Source organism: Tyto alba, unplaced genomic scaffold, assembly GCF_018691265.1.
Source record: "Tyto alba isolate M040663 unplaced genomic scaffold, T.alba_DEE_v4.0 Super-Scaffold_20, whole genome shotgun sequence".
Lineage (NCBI taxonomy): Eukaryota > Metazoa > Chordata > Aves > Strigiformes > Tytonidae > Tyto > Tyto alba.
Window position 1 is genome coordinate 6,076,729 of NW_024881283.1, and position 22,030 is coordinate 6,098,758.

Here is a 22,030-nt window from a genome sequence, read left to right on the forward strand (position 1 = left end):
AGCATTTCCACATCACGACTGTGCTGCTGGCAAACATTCTGACACTGATCTGATAAAAGCACTGTGGGAACCATGGACAGCCTGGAAATCTTTGGTCTTAAGCCTCTGGTACAACACACCGCTCAGAGGGCAGAGATCATGCGTGAGGATTAAACAGACAGAAAAATCCTCCAGACCTTCCCCAACACCGTGCCCTCAGGTCAGCCCAATGGAGGCATTAAGGGTTTAACCGGTGTGTCACAATACCACAAAGAAACTGTCTCCACTGATTATTAACCTTCTAATTAGTAGAAGCTCATTGCCAGCTGCCAGTAAAAGATGACCCTGATCTACTGATGACAGTGTCAAGAGTAACACAAACCCTGGGCAAATAAAGACTTGATCACAGCTGAGAAGCCTTATCCTGACTGCAAGTGAAACACTATTATTAAAAATCTTCATCAGATGCTAGGTCTTTAACTTTTATTAAATCAATGTCAGACAAAACAGAAACATGACATCTCAAATGAGAAAGGGGGGGGGAGGAGGGAAGAAAAATCAGTTGCTCCACCACCTGATAATTATCCAGAAGATGAGAGAGTTAGTTCAGACCCACAGTGTTTTCCCAGATGACTCGATTTCTGCTCACCATCCCCAAACCTGACAAACGCCACCGTGATTGTTAGCAGGGGAAGTGGACATCTACTTAACCGTAAGCAATTAACATCAACACTGAAGCAGGCAAAAATACCTCCCACAGTGGGGAGCAGAAAGGGGACATCAAAGCCCATGTTCACAATGTAAAAGCATGTTTGACAGTGCTTCGAATTGCTCTGCTGTGCTAAGGCTCAGCCTCCGGTACAGCAAGAGACAGCAAAAACCTTGAGGAACTAAAATTATATGCCTTTGGAGCCTAAATATTTCCCTGTTGGGGGATGAAACGGGATGCTTTGATCAAAGAAAGGCAAAGGGCACTGCACCGCAGCAACTGCATTTAATGCAAAGATAAATTGAGAGGGGCTTGTGTGCACTGACTGCGGGAGGTTAACCGGCTAATTAGCTCCAAGCACGAGTCTGAGCCAAGCAAGCACAGCTCCTCTCCGGATCCGTGGCCTCTGCTTGCTGCAGTGTTTGGGTTCCCGCTCCCAAGCCGGCCGGGGGGGGAGCAGGCGCTGGGGCTCACTACCTGGAAGCAGCGAATGACTGCCAGCAGCCCGTTAGCAACCTCCGAGTCGTGGCACTCGCCATTTAGCTTTCTAAGGGTGAATCTGTCTTCGCCATCCTCTGCCACCTCCTCCTCTGCTCCCCAGGGCTGCCCGGGAGGTGTGCCAGGGCTGGCGGGGGGCTCCAGCTCTGAGAGCTCCGAGGCCTTTTCCACATCCGCGCAAACCCCCTTTCCACAGCTCAGGTCCTCCTCGCTCACAGGGGGGCTCGGAGGCGCCTCCTCCTCCTCCTCGCTGCTTAGGGAGGAAGCACCAAAGCCACGGCTGGGAGAAGGCTCTGAGACAGGTGGCACTGGGGTCTCACTAAAAGCTACTGATTGCTTTGAGCCCTCAAATGCAAAGTTAACACTGCTCCTCTCTGGCACTGCAGCCACATCCTCTCTGGAGAGAAAGTCACTCATTTTCTAAAAAGAAACGAATACACAAAAAAGGCCAGAGAGAGAGAGAGAGAGAGAGAAAGCGTTAGGGAGAACAGGAGGTCATGAAGCATAAAGGCAAAACATTGTTTTTTTATATCACATCTCCAGTAATGCATGCAACAGCAGTGGGTTTGGACACTTGAAAGCTTGAAAACCTTTGTGCTATGTGATGCATCCAGTGTATTTACTGACACAGCCTTCCTGGTAGAGCAATAATCCACTCTGCTAAGTTTAAGATATTAAAACAATTCTCTGCCATGAAATGAAGAGCCACCACTAAGCACTTTTTGCCCAGTTTGGAAACAGGAATAATTTCAGTGTAGTAAGTGGGGACTTGTGCACATCCAAAATTCACATGTGCAACAAAACCCACCGACTACATCAAAACCACACCCCAACTCTGCTTTTAACTCCTTGAAATATTTTATGTTGTATTTTATTTTGCACACGGAGGTGAAGAGAATAAGCCTAGAATTCATGGGCACGACAATCTGCAGAGCCTGTGCTTTACTCTTTTCTTCACCCCTGGGAATGGTCACACCTCCGAGCACCCTCTTTGCTGCTGCAGTCTCCAGGATAACGAACACAGACTTGTCATTATTGGCATTGATAACATTACTGTAAGAATAGCTACAAGCTAGTATTGAAATCATCCGCTTCAATTACCAAGAGGCTCCTGAATTGACGATGCAGTCTGGTCACCTGAAAAAATTTGTATTATTTTGTCTAGACAGACCAGTTCAATTAACTCGCACAACTTAGCACAAAACTTTTCAGCTGAGGAACAAAGAAATGCTGCTTTGAACTGAAAAGCCAGATGGTCACGTTGATGTCTGCTGAGCCCATTGCCACCGAGCATGCAGTTCAGTTTATTGCCCAACAAGCTACCTTTGACCATTCACTCAAGACTAACAAAACACTTGTAACATACTTTATCCCAAAAGCAGTTGGCGCACGGAAACCTTTGCAGGAGCTAAACATCCTGAAGGTGCAACATAATTGGCATTTGTGATGGTGCACGGGAGAGAAGACACGTAATGAAGCAACTGAGCCCTCCGAGAAGCAAGCAAGCATGTCTAGAGCACCTGAGGTATTTGGGAAGAGCGTGCCAAGCCAGAGGGTTTAACTAAGGCTGGTGCTACTCTGCTCCCCGTTCAGCTCGATAGCAAGGTCTCAACTAGGTCTTCTCACACCTCTGGGAGCCCTCTAGCCAGGAGGGAAGCAACAGTGACAGAAGAGAAGAGAAGAGTTAAAACATGAACAAGACAGAAAGCTTTAGCAAAAATCAGCTGTTTGCCCAAATGCCCGAGTGATAAATATTTCATATGCACAGAGAAGCAGCATTTCAGTCACCAGCAGCGAATGACGGCTACAGTCCTGCCCTGTGCTAGAAATTGTGTTTCTCTCATTACTGACATGAGAAGTTGCCTTCAAGGAAAGGCAGAACAAGCAGTTACAGGCACCTACAATTTTACATATATCGAAGCAGTCACATCATCCAGCATCAGGGAACAAAGAGGGGAAAAAACCCAGAGGGATGCTACTTAATGCCATTACTGGTTCTTCTCAATAATTAACCTCATGGTTGATTTCTGATAATTTTTTATAAATATAGCCACTTTTCTGTTCATCCAAAACCAGTGATTAAATCTTCATAAAAGCATGGCAAGTTCATTTTGTCAACTGTTACTCTAATTTTGGTGGTGGTATTAAGATGAACAGAAACTGCTGCCTCGCTTTCTATTAAGAAGATTCTCTGGGCAACCGAAAAAATGTAATTTGTGCTTAAAATGTGAGGTGTGAAGCCTGTGGGTTATCCAGTACAATTAATTTTCAGTACACCAGAGGCTTTCACCCTGACTGACCTCATCCAATGGCACAGTTCAACAGTCTGTCAAGAATAGGAGCTGCTTTATATAGGAACAAACAGATGCTTATTTTAGTATAATTTCAAGAAATGACTCTTCCACCATTCTTCCCGGGTGTTTTTCAGTTCCCTGCTTCTTTATGTTGCAGATAGATTACCTGTAAGATTTCTATCCATTATTATTTCCAGCCTCTTGGGCTACTCTTAATTTCTTGGGATATTGCTTAGCAAAACCCATTTAACAGGAGTGAAGGGACAGCGATCAGCACTGTGATGATCAGGTCACTCCACACACAGGGAAGAAGTGTTATTTCTGATCAAAAGCCACTTCCATACATGCTCCAACAAAGGTATATCCAGATCCCACTCACATTTTGCCTAATGCAAAATACTACACTGCAATATTTCACAAGACAAAATAGAAACAAAGGTTACCAGCTTTGAACACCTATGCCTTAATCTTGCTTTAAAAATGGGATTTATATACTGCCAATATACTGATCTCTCCTTAATTATATATGCTAAATCTTGAAAATTAATCATGGGATCTTGAGAAGATGCCATACAGCTTCTGGAGTTTAATGGAGAATGCCTTAGGAGCAAGAATTTCCTTAAATACCAGCTGGGGCACTATTTTGACCAAGAGGAAGAATGCAACCCAAAGATAAAACAAAGCAGATGAAGCAGCTACATAAGTGCAGATCTATTTAAGAGACAAACATTTGTACCCAGTCAAAACAACTTCCCAGCTCCCTTTTGTATACAGAAAAATAATTTGCATTTTAGAAGTATCTTGTATGGTAAAAACATAAAGGAAGGGAAAAGCTTAAATAAAGCCTATGGGATACATATACTGGTTGTCAGTAGCGCAAAGTGCGACAATAAACATGCAAGCTATAAAGACAGAATGAAATCCTGATAAGATCAACTGATCAAAAGCACTTTTTTTCTTGCCCTCCTACTCCACTGGGAAGAAGAGAGACTAATTGAAAGGTGTTTGTTTCTATATAAAATTTTCTATTTACACATACTTTTTTTTAAAAAAAAAAATACAACTATGTTTGTTCCTATACTTAAAAACGCAGTTTGCATGTAGGCTAGAAAAGATTATCTTTGTATAAGAAAAAAAGGAAACACAACCCAAAAACCCCCTAGGAATTTGAACAACTGTTACGAATTCTGATCTTATCAAGATTTATTTTAATTTGCAAATACAAAAGCATTTCTTTTTCGAGCGCTCAGATTTGCAGAGTTCCAAGCTCTCCTTGAGACCCAGGAAACCTGGGAGTGCCTGGGCTGCAAACTACTCATTTCCAGAGACACAAAACTAAACCAGGGGTGCCTAAATCAAACACGAAGCAGGCTATTCGCACAAGCCATACGCAGTGTAAAGAAAATACAGGACAGGATGCAGCACCCCAGAAGAAACAAATTGAACCAGACATGAATGCAACTAAAACATTACCCTGCTAAATACAAATCTTTGTGCACCTGATGTTGACAAATACTGACAATATAGCTTAATTTAAGCATTACAGTGTAAAAAGTGACACACAGTAATTCAGAATGGGGATAAATTAATAACAGGCTTAATTGCATGGCTGATACCAGTGACCAAAAGGATTTCTTTTTCTTTAAAAATGTTTTTGTATAAAATCTGTATTTTTTCAAGAACCTACTACTTTGGATCAGGATATATTCAAATGATCCAGCTGCCCTGAACTGCCAGAGTGGATCCCCGTTTTCTGCAGCCCATGCAGGCATGCTGCTGCCTCTCTCCCCAGAAATATTCAACCACCCTCATCCCATACCAGACTCCTGTCCTGCAGGGAACTTAAGGAATACTAAAATGAAGTCAATCTCCAAATACCAAAGACATTTGATAAAAATTGATAAAAACATTAAATTACAGTGCATACTAACTCCCTACAATGACCACATTAAATGCTAGAAATCCCAGCTAGTTAGTACTTCCCAGTCCCCTTCTTGTCCACTGCGGCACTGCCGTCCTTCGTGCTGGTGCGTGTTATTAGGTTATCCCCGAACACGTATCCACAGAAGCTGACAGGCTCGGTGTGACTGTCTACAGATGCACAAGTAGATGATGATGTTGCTTTTGCAGCAAAACACACTCACCAGTGAGAACTCCCAGATCAAATGATGCTCAATCTCACAGTTGTCAAAGCACTTGGTAAAAAGTGTTATAAAGCAGAAAACAAGAGATCCTTATTTTACAGTACCTGCTGCCCCTTATAGAACTGCTTTGCCTTAAAGATAGAAGTTAAACAGTTTAGAAGCCATTCAACAAACACTGGCATTTGAAAATGATGGCCATTACCTACGGATTCGCAGCTTCGGATGGATTTTGTAATTGCCATTGATCTGATCACAACACCCTGACCAGCCCAGTCAAAATCAAGAAGGATGAAAGAATTTCACCAAAGTTAAAACTAAGGCTAGAAAATACACATCATGCTACAAGCTTAAAAAGATTAAACTGTTGTCATGAACAAGAATCCCAGGATATTACATGATACACAGCAGTCAGCCTACTGCATCAACAATTTGGCAACACGAAACAACCTCAAGATCAATACTTAGATTATTAAAATAAGGTTGCTGAGCAATATGATTCCTCTCCCCATCCATCCTGATCCCCTTCCCATCCCTTCTGTAGGGCAGATACCCTTGGATGAGAGGCTTCTTATTCCAAATTCCCTCTGCAGACAAGCTGCTGCTAGTAGCATTGCAAACACCGTCTCCGGTTTAGCGTAGCAGCAGCAAGTGAAAAGAGTGGGGATACCATCAGGGTTTATCACTGACATCAAGTTTATGCTGCTGCATTTCACTTGCATTATTTCATAAAGTTACAGCTCTGCTCTGGTGCCAGCCTCATCCAGGAGAGCAGCAGCACAATCACAGCCAGACTTGCTTTCCTGTGATCACTCATGACAGCACAGGATGAGCCCAACTGTTTATCCAGAAGTAAATATTCTCACAGATGAAAAGGTGGGAATTAAAATAAAGACTGCCTCTTGATACAACCCTAGATACAACCTCAGGCAGCTTCAACCAGCTAAAACCCAACCAGAGCCTTGCATTGTATTACCAAGCAGAAAGGCGCTGGTTAATTAGGAACATGGTTTCTTCACTTAAAAAAACAGAAAGGCACATTTGTGTCCTTAAATTAACACAACGTGCAGAGCAGAGACTCTTGCAGGTGCATTGTGCAGGACCTGCAACACTTCTGCTCCAGGGACAACTTTCTGCAAGCTGTTTTTCCTGTCCTTCAGTCTCAGAAGCAAAGAGGTAGAACTTGGTAGTGTTACATTAAGTATTTGCTAGAGGGCTGAACCTTTTGAACCCTCTGCAAACAAAGCCTTTCTTGAACCAAACTAGATTTAATCCTCAATCAAATTATTCTGGACAGTTTGAGAACATGCACTGGTTACAGCCACAGTCTTGCATGTGCCCTCTCCCCAGGAGCACAAAACCCACACTTGAGAGTGTCCAGCAGACCCAACACCCTGAATGCAAGCGGTAATGACCTGGGGTCTGATGGCTCCTGCTTTGAGAAAGCAACACTGAGGGTTAGTCCCAGGAAGTCGTTAACACAAGTCACATATACCTTTTTTGTTAATAAGCAGTGGAAAGAAGAATCTGATTTGCAATAACATTTATTAATGATAAATGTACATATTTACAAAGAAAAATCTGAGAAAAAATACAAAACCGAAAAGGTGTTCCAAAAGAGAGCATTTTAGGTAAAAAAGAAAGTGGTTTTAGTCCCCACAAACTGATCCAATGTGACATGTACCACTGGTAGAAGATCCCAAAGTGGCATAAACCAAGGCTAGTCATTCCCTCCAGCTTCACAAACCAGGACAGATGCAAACCGGGACCCAAGAGAAACCACTATTGTGAGGTTCTCCAAAGTCACCCCCTGGTAAATGCAGATTAAAGAGTTTCTAAATGAATCCATTATCTGTCTTTGGGCTAAATTTTTCCAGAGAGCATCCTACCTCAGTCTGTAAATCAGAACAGGTGCCGTTAACTCATGGCCAGGAGAAAAGAAAACCCAATAAACCAGTGGAATAATTCTCAGAGTGACACATTACTGACTCTTACGTGAAGTGAAAAACACTTTACCCATAACCTTCCTGAGAAGCCCCACGGAATGGACAGAGCAAGGCCAGCCCAACCTCATTCCTCCAAACTTTGGTGCCACACCGAGGAAATCCACCTCTCCTCATTATTTCAGGATAGGAGATAAATATTGAATACCTACTTTTCAGGGTCGTCACTAGTTACCACACAAACTGCAAGGAAGGAGAGCTCATCTGAGCTTAACTCCATACCCTAAACCTGACCTGCCCACAGAGAGGCCTCAGTTCATCATCTTACTGACCCACAGTGCAAAGCAGCACACAGCAGGAGATGCAGACAGTACCCTCATTTGTCTGTTCACCTTTAATAACAGAAAAGCAAAAAACGGATGTTATTTTACAGTAACCTACACCTTGAATATCAACAATGATCATCACAGACAGAGCCCGATATCTAACGCAGCCTCAGAGCTGAATCCGGCTTTGAAGCAATCAGCTCTGGCACACTTGCTGCTTCAAAATACTAACGTCCACCTTTTCCTGAAGTATGAAAGCACAAGAATCTACTCTGCATTTTATCTCATGTTGAGAAGAGATGGTATCAGGGTAAGAAGATTCAGAAAGTGAGTGCAGAGCAAACCACCAACTTCGTGATGGAAAACGCTGAAGCCTCAACAGCCGCTAAGTGGATCTCACACATGAGCACCAAAGAGCCCTGCTGCAGCCGAGTGGCCACACCATGAAACACTGGGAAAGTCTAATTAAACACCAAAACTGCTGGTAGTCTTATCATAGCTATGACACCGGCCTGGCAGAGTCATTGAAATGTCATTTTCTGCAGCATGTCACACTGAAAAATCAGGATTTCTCACGCCAACCTGGATGAGGTTACGTGCTGTGGACATTTCCAGCTTCCCCTTGGACGAGACAATTCAGTTCTCCCTCACTCACAGGCTGGCCCGGCACCAGCCACGTACAAACAGGGTCCATCAATCCCACCACCGCTCGGGGTCAGTGGCAGTGTCGGGGCAGGCAGCCGGGAGGGCTGCCAGTGCTTCCCAGTAAGTTTGTTCCTGAGGAAAAAAGGGAGCAAAGTACACGCGTTGGTTCCTCTACGAAAACCCTGAGACCTCTGCCCTTACACAAAGCTACAGCAAATCAACTCTCCCGGTGCACGGGTACAACAGCAGGCACCCCGAAATCCCTTCTTTCAGCACCGCATCCTGCGGGGACATCAAGGGAAAAGGGTGAAACCAGGAATCAACCAGCACAGCACCAATGTGTACGAGATACATAATGTGCAGGAACAAGACCTTATGTGGTCTGTAACTTCCTTTGCCTTACAAGCAAACGAGGAATAAAAGCAGAGAAGGGACTGGCAAAGGGGCTGGAGCAGAGCGGGCACATCACTGCGGCATCGAACGGATGAGGTTTCTGTTCCTGATAAGCTACAGGCTTCCTCTGTCGGAAGAGATCATATCCACCCGGATGAATATAGATAACTGGACTCTAAACTGCCATAGAAATATAAAGCATTTGTTCAGTTTCTTTATACTCTGCAGTGATAATTGTTATATAAATCTCCAAAATGTTCCTGAGCATTCTCAGAATGTAAAGTTTCAAAGTATTTTTGCTGATGACACCCAGCCTTATCTCAAGATTTAAAAAAAGAAAAAGCAAGAGAGACACCGTTTTAATTAAGAAGATAAAGAATTGCGTTTAAGTAACAGAGTGCATCTCTCATCACTCTGCGATGATACCCTGAGCACTATATTCAAACATTGCTCTGGGCAAAGATTTCTAGACTTCAGGTCCTTTAGAAATGGTATGATAGAGCTACAGAAACCACAGCTTTGCAAGAGCCACTGGTATGGCTTCAAAGTACTTATCATCAGTTCAGAAAGACAGCATGCAGTAACCTCAACTGCGCTCAAAGCAGCATCACAGCAGCTAACCCGAGCGATGGCTTTTGTAAAGGAAGCAGGTGTGTGTTTAAGCTGCTCTTCTCCAGGAAATATGGACAGAAAATGGACAGAGAAAGATCCAACCAACTCCTGTCCCTTCCCTCTCCACGCCGGGTTGGCAAGAATGAACACTCCCTGGTTTTCATCATGTCTGTTCCAACTTTGGGAAGGAGATTCAGGCAGGGAACCTCAGCCAGAAGCATCCCCCAGGCATCTTCCATCTTGCACCTTCTGCACAGCATGTGGCACCTCAGCATCCTCCCCCACCTCTCCTCTCCAGGGCCCACCTTCTCCAGATAGTCTTCCTAAACTTCACGCTGAAGCTCACTGGAGTTCAAGTGCTTTCTAGGGCGTGCTCCTAGGATGCAGGCACGCAGCCCAGCGAGCAGCACCGTCCGTCCGCTGCCTGTGCCGAGCACGCCGGCCGGCCGCGCCGCCGACAGCTCTCCCTCGCGCCACGGTACGCCTGCGCCACCACCCAGCGACTTCTACACTTCCAACTGCTGAAAGAGGAAGACTGTGTATTAAAGGCAGTGCGTTAAAAAGGGAAGAATACTTTCTAATGAAAAATCAGCATCCTCACAAAACAAAGTCCTAAAGGCACAAACTGGTGAACTCATTGGAGCAGGTTACAAGAGTAATTGGAAAGATTCCTGCAAGATTAAAGTGAAGGGCTTCACTAGCAACCTAAGTTTCTGAGACAGCATTTAGAGAGCCTCAACCTGTACACTGAGAGCAAGAGAGGCAGCTCAAGTGGTCCGTGATACACCACGGCCCTTCAGATCAGACAGCACATGCCATATTTGCTTTAAGTCTTCTTCCTGCAAGCTTATCTGCTAGCTTCCTAAATAACACTGTTCACACAGATACAGATCTATAAAGGGATATAAATACATGTATTTATAGATATTCACACATTTTAGTCCCTGTAATAAAGGTCTACTCCTTTCTCTTCTGTGCTGCTGGAGCAGCTCCCAACAATGATGGCACTGGTGGCTGTTCTCTGGAGTAACTGTGTCTACACCAATCCTCCAGAGAAAGCAACAGAAAGCAGATTACTACCGAAAGGAGAAGCGGTTGGCTCAGCTCAGTCCTGTAAGTACTATATACAGAAAAGAAACCCCTTAGACACAAAGTCCCATCTTCCCTCCAGCTCGCAAACCAGTTCTGCTCAGCCCAGCTGGGCAGCTCATCTTGGAGCCTACACAGCTCAACCAGGGTAACTCGGATAAATGTGAGCATCATCCAGACATTTACATTTGTAGGCAATAAACAACAGGCGGCATGCAAGGGTTTTGTTAGAGAAGTCAAAACAATCGATGGCTTTAACATTAGAAGTGTGTCCTGATGTGGTAAGGTCAACATGCTAACAGAGGAGACGTACCTAACAGCAGGTTACTCCATTCCTGTGACCTAAGCAAACATGCGTCAGTTAGTTCAACACAAATTAAATAAAACACATCTGAAGCATCAAGACCACCAGATTCAGAAAAACGATTAATCTATGTTTACAATAAATATTTCCTTGCAATGGGCTTTGTCCTATAACACAACGTATTTTCTTGGAAACGAGAATAGGGGTGCAAGAAGGAAGCTGCGATGCTTTGCAAAAAGCTTCCCCCACTGGGAAAATGAAAACTTGCCTGTCCCTGTCTCTAAGTTAACACTAACAGCAGCATTGACAATCAGCACTTTTTATTTAAATACCAATCTTAGTTTCCTAGAAAAGGAGTGGTTATGGATTAGATTCAACAGATTACTGTAAAGCCTCTGTCGGATCAGTATCAAATGTTCTTCAGCTTGTGAACATATAACTTTTAAAACAACAAGCTTAAAAGCAAGTCTTCAGCAACTCCTATGTGGCATCTCCAGGGGCTGAAGAAGCAAATGTCTCCTCCCACGTGTTTACACTCCCCGCCTGCCCTCTTACAGCAACCAGGAGCACGGTTCAGAGAATTTGTTTTTGCGCACTAGGAAACTTCAAAATGGAACTGGCAATCCATGACCACTCCCTGCCAGGTCCCGGATCAGAGCTACACAATGACACACAGCAGGATTAACACGACAGTCGCGGGCTGTCCCTCCCCAGGACAGCGAACTACGGAGATCAAAGACCAGGACAAGGAAGATGCAGCAGAGGCTACGGACAAGAAATTCAGGAGCTTTGGTCTTGAGGTTTCAACATGACCCTGTTGCCACTCAGAGAAAGAGCAGCCACCAAACAGTCAGTGCTACGACCAGGAGAAAGGACATCATAAAGGGAATATGTGGAGAAGGAAAAATGCTAGAGTACAGCTGACACTTTTTGAGTGATTTCTGCTCTTCAGGAATTGGAATAGAAACCTTTGGAAGAGTTTCTTCACTTGCTTGCCGGGGAAAGGCTGTCTCAGGAGGTATCGCCTGCTTTTTTAGTTTGTCTTCATCCTGTACTAACAGAGGACGTTCCTGTGTCTGCTTTCGTGGTAGAAGATCAAGAAAGACAGAGAGAGATGAACAAAAATGACAGATGGAAAGTGCCCAAAGTGATACTTGGAGGTGTGCAAAGCGTTAGGGGCAGCCTTCTCAACATAAAAATAAACTGCTGTGGAGAGCAGAGCTGCTGGTTGCTTGGGTTGCACCAGCCTTAGAGCTACAAAATCTACTCCTCCCTGCAGAGCTCATGAACATCTGGATCAGGATCGTGTGTGTTTTGTCCCAAACTTCTGGATCATGATCACACGGGCTTTGCACCTGCCCTCCCAGAGAAGTGTATGCTCAAAACCTACTGAAGTCTTCTGGAATTGGAATGGTTGAGAAAAAAGTTTGTGGCATTAGAAACAGAAATGGCGTAGTACAAAATGTGGTCTCTGACAGCTTCCTAGTCTACATTGCCCTTAAAAAATAGCATTTGTTAAATATCGTTGAACATCCAGACTGCAGTGAAGATACAAAAGGCTTTTTCAAAGTTCTGACAACAGTATCAAAATTTCGATGGTTTTGAAAATTCTACTGGAACAAGTGAAAAATTGTTGATCTTAGAAATCCTGTGTGTGGAATAGCCAGGATGGCAGTAGGAGCATTGCAAACTCCTTAAATTTTCCTCTGCATTTTAGCTCTTTTTTTTCTGGAGTCTAAAGAATGTAAAAAAACAGAATGAGTACATCGTCACACGGGATCATGCAAGGGCTCTAGCACTTCTGTTGAAGAAAGAAAAGATTGTGGGAAACATTGCTGTTTAGTATCTCTCCATCCCTTTAATTTGCCAGACCTGGTCAAAGCCAAGTGCGCCTAGGAGAGGAAAAACTTGGCTCTGAGCTCTCTCAGTTGAGCTAGCCTCCTTTGATCAGTGCGGTATTTTGGGACTGTTTCTTTGCACACCCCTAAGTGATGAGTATCAGGGAGAAAGTAGCTGGGAGACTGGGCAGCAAAAGAAAATATAAAATGCAAGAGTAACATGATCATTAAAACAAAAAACGGAAAGAAAGACAACATAAAAAGAACAGGGTACAGTTAAACTTTCATAATTGCTTTTCTCTCTCAATACACGGTTATATCTTTCATGCAGCTTTTTCGAACCAGCCATGCACCAAAGTAAGCAAAATCGAAAGCTGCAAAAGCTGCAGCGGTGCAAAAGTCCTCTCGGTGTGAGTTATGAAACTACTTCATGTAGCCAAAAGAAAAAATGTTATCCAGCAGCTGCTGTTGAGTTTTTGCTCGGTGCCATTGCAATAGCAAAAGTCTGGTTCAGAAGCACATATCAGAACAGCAGCTTTACCTCAAGCCCACCAACCTGTCTCTCAGAAGATAGGACAGTGACTTTCTTGACCTGGACACACAAAGCGTGTTAAGGTTCAGTTGTCTTGCAATAAAACACACAGGAAGAGCAGAAAAGCAGCCCCTGGCAGAATACCCTCCAGCCACTACAGTAGGGTGAAGATACCACCAAGAACAGGAGAAACAGGATTGCTTTGCATCTTTAAGCGACTCACCATCCTTCAACATTAAGTGATCTTCCGTAACCAATAGTAATGGTAAGTAATCATTAAGTGATTTACCATCCTTTAACATGTGCAGGTGAAAGAAAACACCCTCCCCAGCAGGTGCCTGCTGAAGATGCGTTTCTGGAAGCTCATGACAGAATGTGTCCACCTTCACCTCAGAGCAAGACCACTTCAGAGGGGATCAGATTAAGAGGGAATTTCCAGAAATGCAAATCCAGGGCTGACACCAATTCTTGCATCGCTGTGGCCCACTGCAGCCTTAAATGGGGAAAGCCCACAGCATCCAGTTATCATGAATAGCAGCCCCCCAAAACCTCACAATGGGCTCACCATGCAAGAAATTCTTCATAATAACCAAGAATGTAATTCCTGAACTGCAGCTGTGGAGCTCGAGAGCCCCTACTCCATCCCAGCCGCACACCCATAAATCATGTGGCATCGCGGGCAGAGCTCTGCTTCGCTCTACTGCCCAAATTCCTGCTGAACTTACACTGAGACTCAGCAACCAAAGAGAAAAGCCCATCCATGGGTTAAACAGGGTAATTCCAAGGATAATGACCAACACTCATTAGTTCATTTTGGGGGAAAAGCAGCCCTATAATTGTCATGGCTTTTCTCTGTGCTTTGAGGAGCCTGTAAACTTGGCCATTAAAACCCCTTGTACCTGTTCTAAAAACCCTCCATCCACTGCAAGATTATTTCTGTTCAAAAAGTATCTCCCTTGCAAGGGTTTGAAGATGAAATGCAAGCTTGTCTGAAGTGCTTTGGGTAGCAAGGGGAGAAGCTAGGCTTAAACCAGGAGAGACTTTATGACTGCCACCACTGCGGCCAGGATGCAATTTTTCAGTTGTAATGAAAAATCGCATTTAGTATTTAAGAGACTGATTACCATGGACTCTAACTACAGTTTTACTCAGAAGCTTCAAATCTGAATGAGGTAACACCGGTATTAAACAGAGCAGCTGTCTGTTATCCAAGAAGAAACCAGTTGGCAGGCAGATCTTTGCTGCTCCAACTTGGTTTCTTTGAAAAATTACCTTTTTAAGGGAATTAGCAGAGAAACAGTGAGTGTATGTGGCTACTAACATAAAGGCACTGTTCCTGTAAGGAGAAAGATTTCCATCATATATGAGCAGCCCTGCTGTAGCCACCTGAGGAGTCTTCTTGACGCCTCCACAGCAGATCAGCACCTGCAGATCCTAATGCAAGACTAAACCCAATGACATACTGGATTAACTGGAGAATAAAGTGACTTTTGAAAACTGAAAATACCATCCTAGTGCTTCTTCACGGGGTTATCTGTAATATTATCTCTGAAGTAGTAAGTCCCTTTAAACTTGGGTGTCCGGGTTTCAGGGGTTTTTTCCACATTTTGGGGAGATGCGTTCCCTGGTACCAAGAATATGCCAGTCCCCAAAACAGCCATGTGAAATAAAGTCTAGCATCATGGATGACAGCAACACTAGGAAAAGCAGCATCAAAACCAGGTAAAGAATCCTGACATTCTTTTCTATCAAAAAGATCACATTTTTATGATACTACAACTAAAGCATCGATGCTCTCAGAGGTCATTATACATGTTAGAAGTCAATATTAACTATTAAAATTCAGTAACTAGGGGGAGCTGGGGCTGAATCCTAGGTTGCAAAGCTGTCCCTTGGAACAATGCAGTGCACCCAACACCCACACGCCGCCGAGGTACTCACTCCATCTGCTCCCATGGGAATCTGCCCGTTGACATTGAGGGTTCGGAAAGGGGAGTGAGTGGACAAACGTTTGTCCCATTCACTCGGCCGAGGCTCCGGGACGGACTCCATAAAGTTCTTCTTCAACTCACTGATGTTGGCGTGATGCTTCTTTATTTCTTCTTGGGTCTTATCTAGATCCTATTAGTAAAAGGACACGATAAATGAAGAGACACGGAGCTGACACCTGCGATTGCCTAGGCGGCTGCATAGCAAAGCTGCGCTCAGCAGAGTTGTTGCCGACTTCCATCCATTGTGCTCACACTGCAAGCACACAAAGGGAGCGTCCTCTCTCCTCTTTCCTCTTGCATTAATTGGGATAAGCTGCAATGGGCACAGAGTGGGGTTTCCTCCACGAGCGGGATGTGCCGCCGGTTCATCTCAAGCCACACCAACAGAGATGACAGCTGAGGTATAATCTCACAGGTTTTCCCCATAAGGGATATTTTTAGGTTGCAAGACTATGTTTGTTTGAGTTATTTAATTTAATGCCTTTAAATTGGGTGGGTTTCTTTTCTTTTCCCTCTGTTAACCTGAATATTCATGGGTATAAATGCAATTAATGTTTAAGAAAAAGTTTTTCCAATTTTATTTATTCTTTTCATACCTATTTCTCTTTCATCCTACCAGGAATTATCTTGGTCCCAGAATACTCCTATTACCTTTTTTCCCCCCCTCATCTCATCACTCCAGGAGCTACCACAGGAGGTTTCAGACTTCTGAAATAAAGATGAGATGATAGCCCTTTAAAAATAAAACCGAGAATTTACTTTATGCTAGATCGATCAAGAAACTCCTGCTAAAATTCTTAATCTGGAAAAAGCCAGATTTCTATTCTTTGATGCTAGTTTACAGCATAAATGCCCAGACTTCAAGGCAAGTCAGCTCTCTTCAACTTGTTTAAAAACAGCTTTTCCTTGCAAGCAAAGAGTTTGTTGAAAACAAAGCTTTTGCATAAAATAGGCACAAGCCAAACAACAACTTTTCTGGACAGTGACAAAAAACAGCAAGCCTCACCCATCAGAAAGAGGGAAATTAAGGTCAGTAAAAGCATCACTGGAAAATTTAACTTTTTTTGTTCTTGTAGTTGTTACTCAGCCCACTGACTTTAGATGGGAGAGCAAATGCATCCCCCTAAAGGAGGGTGCCCCCCCTCAAATATCTGCGTCCCTGCAGCTTACCCAGGACACAGCACCCTCCCTCCACAGGGCTGTAGCCCCAAATGCTTCATTAAACAAGATCTGCTCTTTTTGGCATGGTTCTTGGGGGAAAAAAAAAAAAAAAAAAAAAAGGCTTGGGCATCCAACCCGGATGAAAGCACAAGGCAAGTGCTTGCTAGTTACAACAAAACAAAAGCACAAGTCAGTCTGCTGAGGACTCCAGGGTAAAGCCCTGCCCGGGTCCAGGACCCCTACAGCTGCTCCTGGTTTAGAGAAGAGAGAAAGACCACCTTGGCTATTCACCACTGCGCAAGAGCTGGTCCTGGGAGGGTTTGCAGAGAAGCTAAAGCCACGAGGAGCTACGTGGAGCCACAACGGGTCGTGAAAGCATCTCGAGGAACAAGCTCACTACGCATTAATGCTTTTCCTCCTGTTTTGCCCTTTTTGTAAGAACATGGAGCGCAGGTTATCAAGCACAGAGTGTTAAACAGCTTTCAATAAAATCAAGCGGCAGCTTTGAGAGTATAAGGTCTGCTGGAAAAAAAACATCTACTCTGCCAAATGCATGGATTTAAAAAAGAAAGAATAAAGGGGGTGAGCTGCTGGGGTCAGCCCATTTCTAGGGGAGGGCTGGAGCACCTGCAACAGAACCAGTGGGAAGGGCAGCGGAGAGGGAACAGGCTGGAGAAGGGGCTGGGTGCCAGAGCCAAGTATTGCACTCACAGGAAAAAGGGGTTTAGAAGCAATGAAAAAGCTCTGTTTGGGCTTGGGGAGATGGAGCTGTTTGAGTTGGGCAAAAGAAAGCGACAGGCAGAGTCTTCAGAGCGCTCTGGCGGCAGCTGAACCCTGCCCATGGTGCTGCAGACCCTTCACTTGTGGCTGAATGCTTAAATTGTAGCAATCAAAACTTAAAAAAAAACCCAACCAACCAACCAACCAAACAACAAAAAACCCACCCAAAAGCTGCAAAACTTTTAAAATTGAGATTAGGAGAAGGCAGTTAGTACACTTCACTTGCAAGAGATACCACCAGGGAAGCCCTACCAGCTGCTGGTGCTGCAATTTTGAGTAGAAACACATAACACAGAGTATCAGAAGCCACAAAACATCTTCTGTAACACAGTGTATTAAAAAAAATAAAATATACGATTGGCGTGGTCTGTTCTGAGACTGTGCTTAGGCGAAACCAAGTGTAGAGGGCTCCCAAAGCTGAAGGGAACAGCTGTATGCAGAGGGATAAATGGCTTGTTGCCCACTCGCAAGCCACCCATGACCACCGAGCCCCCGTGTCAGCTCCAAGGGGATCTGGCACCGATGCAGGATGGAGCTCTGGGGGAGCGTTAAGATGCTGCAAGGCAAGCAAGCCCTGGGAGGAGGATTGCAATGCTGCAAGCATCGCTGCAACGCCAGCAGCAACGTCCGAAAGGAGGACACACTCCTGCCTGAAGCAACATGGACAGCGTGGTGGCCTGAACACCGTGGAGGTGACAATTTTACCTGCAGCTTATCCTGAATTTTGCATTTTCATAGACTGCCCCAGGAAACTAATTTACTGCAAGCAAGGAGAAACTTGTAAATGAGCCCCCTGCCCTGATTCATGCCATTGTGAGCACCCAGCGGGTCCAAGAGCAGACCTGAGCACACAGCTCTGCCAATCATATATTCTGGGTAAGTATGAGAGAATGAAAGTCAGAAGAGGTAGAAGGAAGAATGCCTGCACATTGTCATGTTCAACGTCATCATGCAAAAGCATATTTAAAATTAAAAAAAAAAAAAAAGGTCTTTCATGCAACCGCATGCAAAAACAAAGGTAGCGGCAGAAGAGGAAGGAAAGTTCAGCGCAGATGCAGAATGTCTAGGCAAACGCAACTGAAAAAAGCTTCAAGTTCATACAAACCTCCAACATTAAATTGCTATGCCTGATATAAATGTTTTCACCATCTAGCCTCTTTGATCTTTTCTGTGAAAATGAAAGAAAAGGGGGAAACAAAAAAGAAAAAAAAAAAAAAAAAAGAAAAGCACAAAAAATTAAAATGTTGTTCTTGCGGGATTGACAAATTGGCAAATTAAAAAAGTTAACTCAAGGTTGGGAGTGCAGCGCTGGGCCAGCGTGGGGTGGGGACCCGGCGTGGGGCCTCCACCAGGAAATGGGGGGTTCTTGCTCATGGAGAATGGGGAAATGCAATGAGTCCTTTAAAGAGACAGCTCCCAGGGGTTCGGCGGCTTTTGCCTTCATTTACGTCTCTCACCACAAAGAGAGTTTACTGGTTTTCTGGGGAAGCCTTGCACAAAGTCACCACTTCGTATTCCTGACAGCGACGCCTGCCCACCCCAGCGTGCGAGGCTGAACTGCCTGGTGTAACTTTGACAAGTCCCAGTGTGCACAGCAACTATGTCTTAATCACCTTTCTCATGTTGAATATGTCCCCTATTACTTAATCAATGCAAAAACCGCATTATACTGTGGGGTTTTTTTGTATTTCCTGGAATGCACACTGTACAGTTTTCTTTGGTTTCTAACTAAATTTTTTACAGAGAAGATAAATTTTATAAATTAAACCAAATGTGTTTCTCTTCAACATTCAACATGCGTAATTTTAGCAATCGGACTAAGGGACAAAAATATTGTTCATTTTGAAATCAAATATTTGATAGTTGCAGTTTAAAAAACAAAACAAAACAAAACACAAAACCCCAACCCAGAGCACATTAAGTTGGAGCACTGTCTTTTTAAACAGGTCACAGATGCATGAATGATATGGCAAATTTGGTGAAAGTGTAAAATGGCTAACCTTCCTCATTCTTATCAGTTCTTCCTCTTTTTCTGCAGGCTGCTGCTGTTGGGCAGTGATAAAAAAAAAAAATGTTGGTTCATTTAACTGTGTTGAACCTCACTGTTTCACCTTCAAAAAAATGTGAGCAACCTAACTGAATTAATTAGCACAAACCTGGGGCTGGTCACCATTCGTGGTGGGTACTGTGACCTCAATGTGCGTTTTCCTCACCTACATTTAAGAAATAAATTGGTAAAAACATTTCTTGTTAGTAGACTTCTTTCAAGAGACCATTTAGTTTCAAAACACAGCTGCATAAAGTTGGTTTTGAAATGCTGGGTGAACATGCAAAAACCAACATGCAGTCCTCCGGAAAGAGTTAACGACACCGCAGCTCTCACAGTCTGTTAGTTAACAGCACATTTACAATAATTCCTTCAGCTTGAGAATTATTTGCGTTTGAAACCAGTGCTCTCCAGTGCTTCTGAAGAAGGGCTTTCCATTTGCATTAGCTTTGCCAGGCAATGTTTTCAAATTTCATTTGCAGCTGGACCTCCCAGTGCAATTTGTACCAAAAGCAACATGCTCAAATTAACACAGACCTTCTCAAAACTAGAAAATTATTTGTTACGCACAGGTATTATATTCACAGAGTAAGTAAGAAGAGACTTATCTACAAAATGAAGTCTAACATCACAAATTAAGTTCTTTACTGTCCGTAAGCAGAGAGCCAAGATTGTTGTAACACTTTAAGGAAAGTATTTTAGGGAAACTGGATTGCCAAATACTCTGAAGGCAAAAGCACTGGTGGGTGTTAAAAGAAGCAATAAAGTTACATTTGAGAAACAGGGTAAATTTGGCACCTTCAGATCCATAATTTCCTCCCACATCTACATTTAAAGAAAAAAAAAAAAAAACAGTGTTTAAGCATTTAGAAAAAAATCCTGTAATAAATGAAATGGGATGAATAAAATATACTTGTTCTCAGTTTAATGCTAGGGAGGGTGAGCAGCCATGCAGAAACAGCATTACAGGAACTGTGTGCCATGATGCACACTGCAAACTGCCAGCCTGAATATCCCTTCAGCATTTTCATTTAAAAATTACTGGTCACACAGGCCACAAAAATTTTTGAAGCAACTGTCCTTTCTCCACCTCCATCTCCCAACCTTAATTAAGAGTGATCTCCCCTGGAGTATGTCATACAAAACCCACTGTGTGATATGTTCTAGCAAAAACATGGTACCAGTAATGCTGAGAACAGCTAAATATACAGAGTAATGTGAAAATTGTATCATCTTCTGCTGCAACACTGGAACGTTTTAAGATTTGCAGAATATTAAGGACACTGTAATATGAACAGTGATTTTGCATATTATTTTGACTTATGAGAACAATACACATGTATCAACATCAGCAGAGGTCTCAATCTTTTGTAGAAAAATCAAGTAACTTATAAAAAAATTTCATTTAAACAATAAACCCCCCAAGGTCTTAACAGTGCCATTCAAAACCAAAGTTTTAGTCCAGTTTGCAGAAACATATTAACAGCTCTCCCAGAGAAAGCCTATCAATGTAAAAAACATTTGCATTCAGACGCTGGGCTGTGGACCAGATCTGTATCACTGATTTCACTGGAATTGCTCCTGCTGTCGTAGCAGGAATCAGCAGAGACAGCCCAGCAGTGAGTGAGCCCTAAACTGAAGTACCATGAACCCCTGTGCAATTCTTGCCAGCTTTTTTAACCATGTGACAGCAAGCTGCATTTAGTTTGACCGCAGCCACCCCGAACCTCCTCCCTCCTTGCACCCAGAGGGTCAGGGCAGGGATTTCCCTGGGACCCAGACCCCTCCGACCCCACTCCCACCCGATGCCTGGGTGAGGAATAAACCCCTCACTGCCTGGGAGGGGAAGGTGCACAGAGCTGCTGCTCTGGGGCAGCTTCTAGAGCTGATGTTTCAGGCGGCACAAGCGCAGCCTCCTCCAGGAAGACTCTGGTCTGACATACCTTCGATGCATCGGCTGGTTCCGGCTTGGCTTTCTCTGGTGGGATTTCTTCACGTCTCACATCGTGTTTCACTGTTTCCTTTTCTACTTTAGATGCAGCGACCGTGTCCTTCACGCCAGGCTTAGCTGGGACTGGCTCTGCAGCGTGACTCTGAGCGATGGCTGGGGCAGAGGTGGGACGGGGACTCCTCTCAGGGGTTATCACGGCCACTGCTGAGGATGGGGGAGAGACAGACAGGGACAAGGTTCAGAGCAGGCAATGTTTCCAACAAACTAGTCAAAATCTTTCTAAATTACAGTGCTGTTGCTTAAAAAGAAAGGGAGGAGGAAGAGGAAAAAAGGGAAAAGAAATACAGATGTTGAGCAAAGCAGCTTGTGCATTTAGTATGGGAAAGTTGAGATTATTTTCCTTACGGTTTAAATAAAATAAAACCCCACAACAGATGGTTTACAAAAAGCAAGCTTGCACTCTGCTGAGAAGCCACACCAGAAACGCAAATCTATTTTTGACACTGTGCCATCAATTTCTGGGTCCTTCACACACAACAGACACAGAAGTCCATCCCAGTGCAGTCATTAAAACAGAAACACTTATAGCTAAGGGGAGGTCTTGACTCATTGGCATCTCCTCAACCAGAAACAGATGCTTTCTAGAAGGGCAACACAGGCTCTCTCTCATCTCCCCAATTTTTTCAGCAATTAAAGCAAAAAAAATAATCGACAAGAATTGATCTATAAAACTTGACAGCGACTTCCAGGTGGGTTTCAAAGCAGGCTGGGGCTGCATGTTCGATGGGTATCTCCTG

General features: G+C 43.8%; 1 protein-coding gene across 27 annotated transcripts in view; it reads right to left on the reverse strand.

The window, feature by feature from the left end:
- EPB41 (erythrocyte membrane protein band 4.1) overlaps positions 1–22,030 on the reverse strand; it is a 96,801-nt gene that overhangs the window by 8,074 nt on the left and 66,697 nt on the right. For 10 of the 27 annotated variants that reach the window (XM_042793579.1, XM_033002104.2, XM_042793572.1 and 7 more), the window contains 6 exons: positions 21,226–21,437; positions 20,081–20,107; positions 19,392–19,448; positions 19,236–19,283; positions 18,341–18,403; positions 15,245–15,424 (listed from right to left, as the gene is read on the reverse strand). In XM_042793579.1, the coding sequence (XP_042649513.1) occupies positions 15,245–15,424; positions 18,341–18,403; positions 19,236–19,283; positions 19,392–19,448; positions 20,081–20,107; positions 21,226–21,437 (587 nt within the window). Of the gene's footprint in view, positions 1–4,535; positions 12,955–13,312; positions 13,364–15,244; positions 15,425–18,340; positions 18,404–19,235; positions 19,284–19,391; positions 19,449–20,080; positions 20,108–21,225; positions 21,438–22,030 lie in introns of those variants that run through there. The other 17 variants (XM_033002119.2, XM_033002115.2, XM_033002112.2 and 14 more) reach the window with 11 other exon arrangements.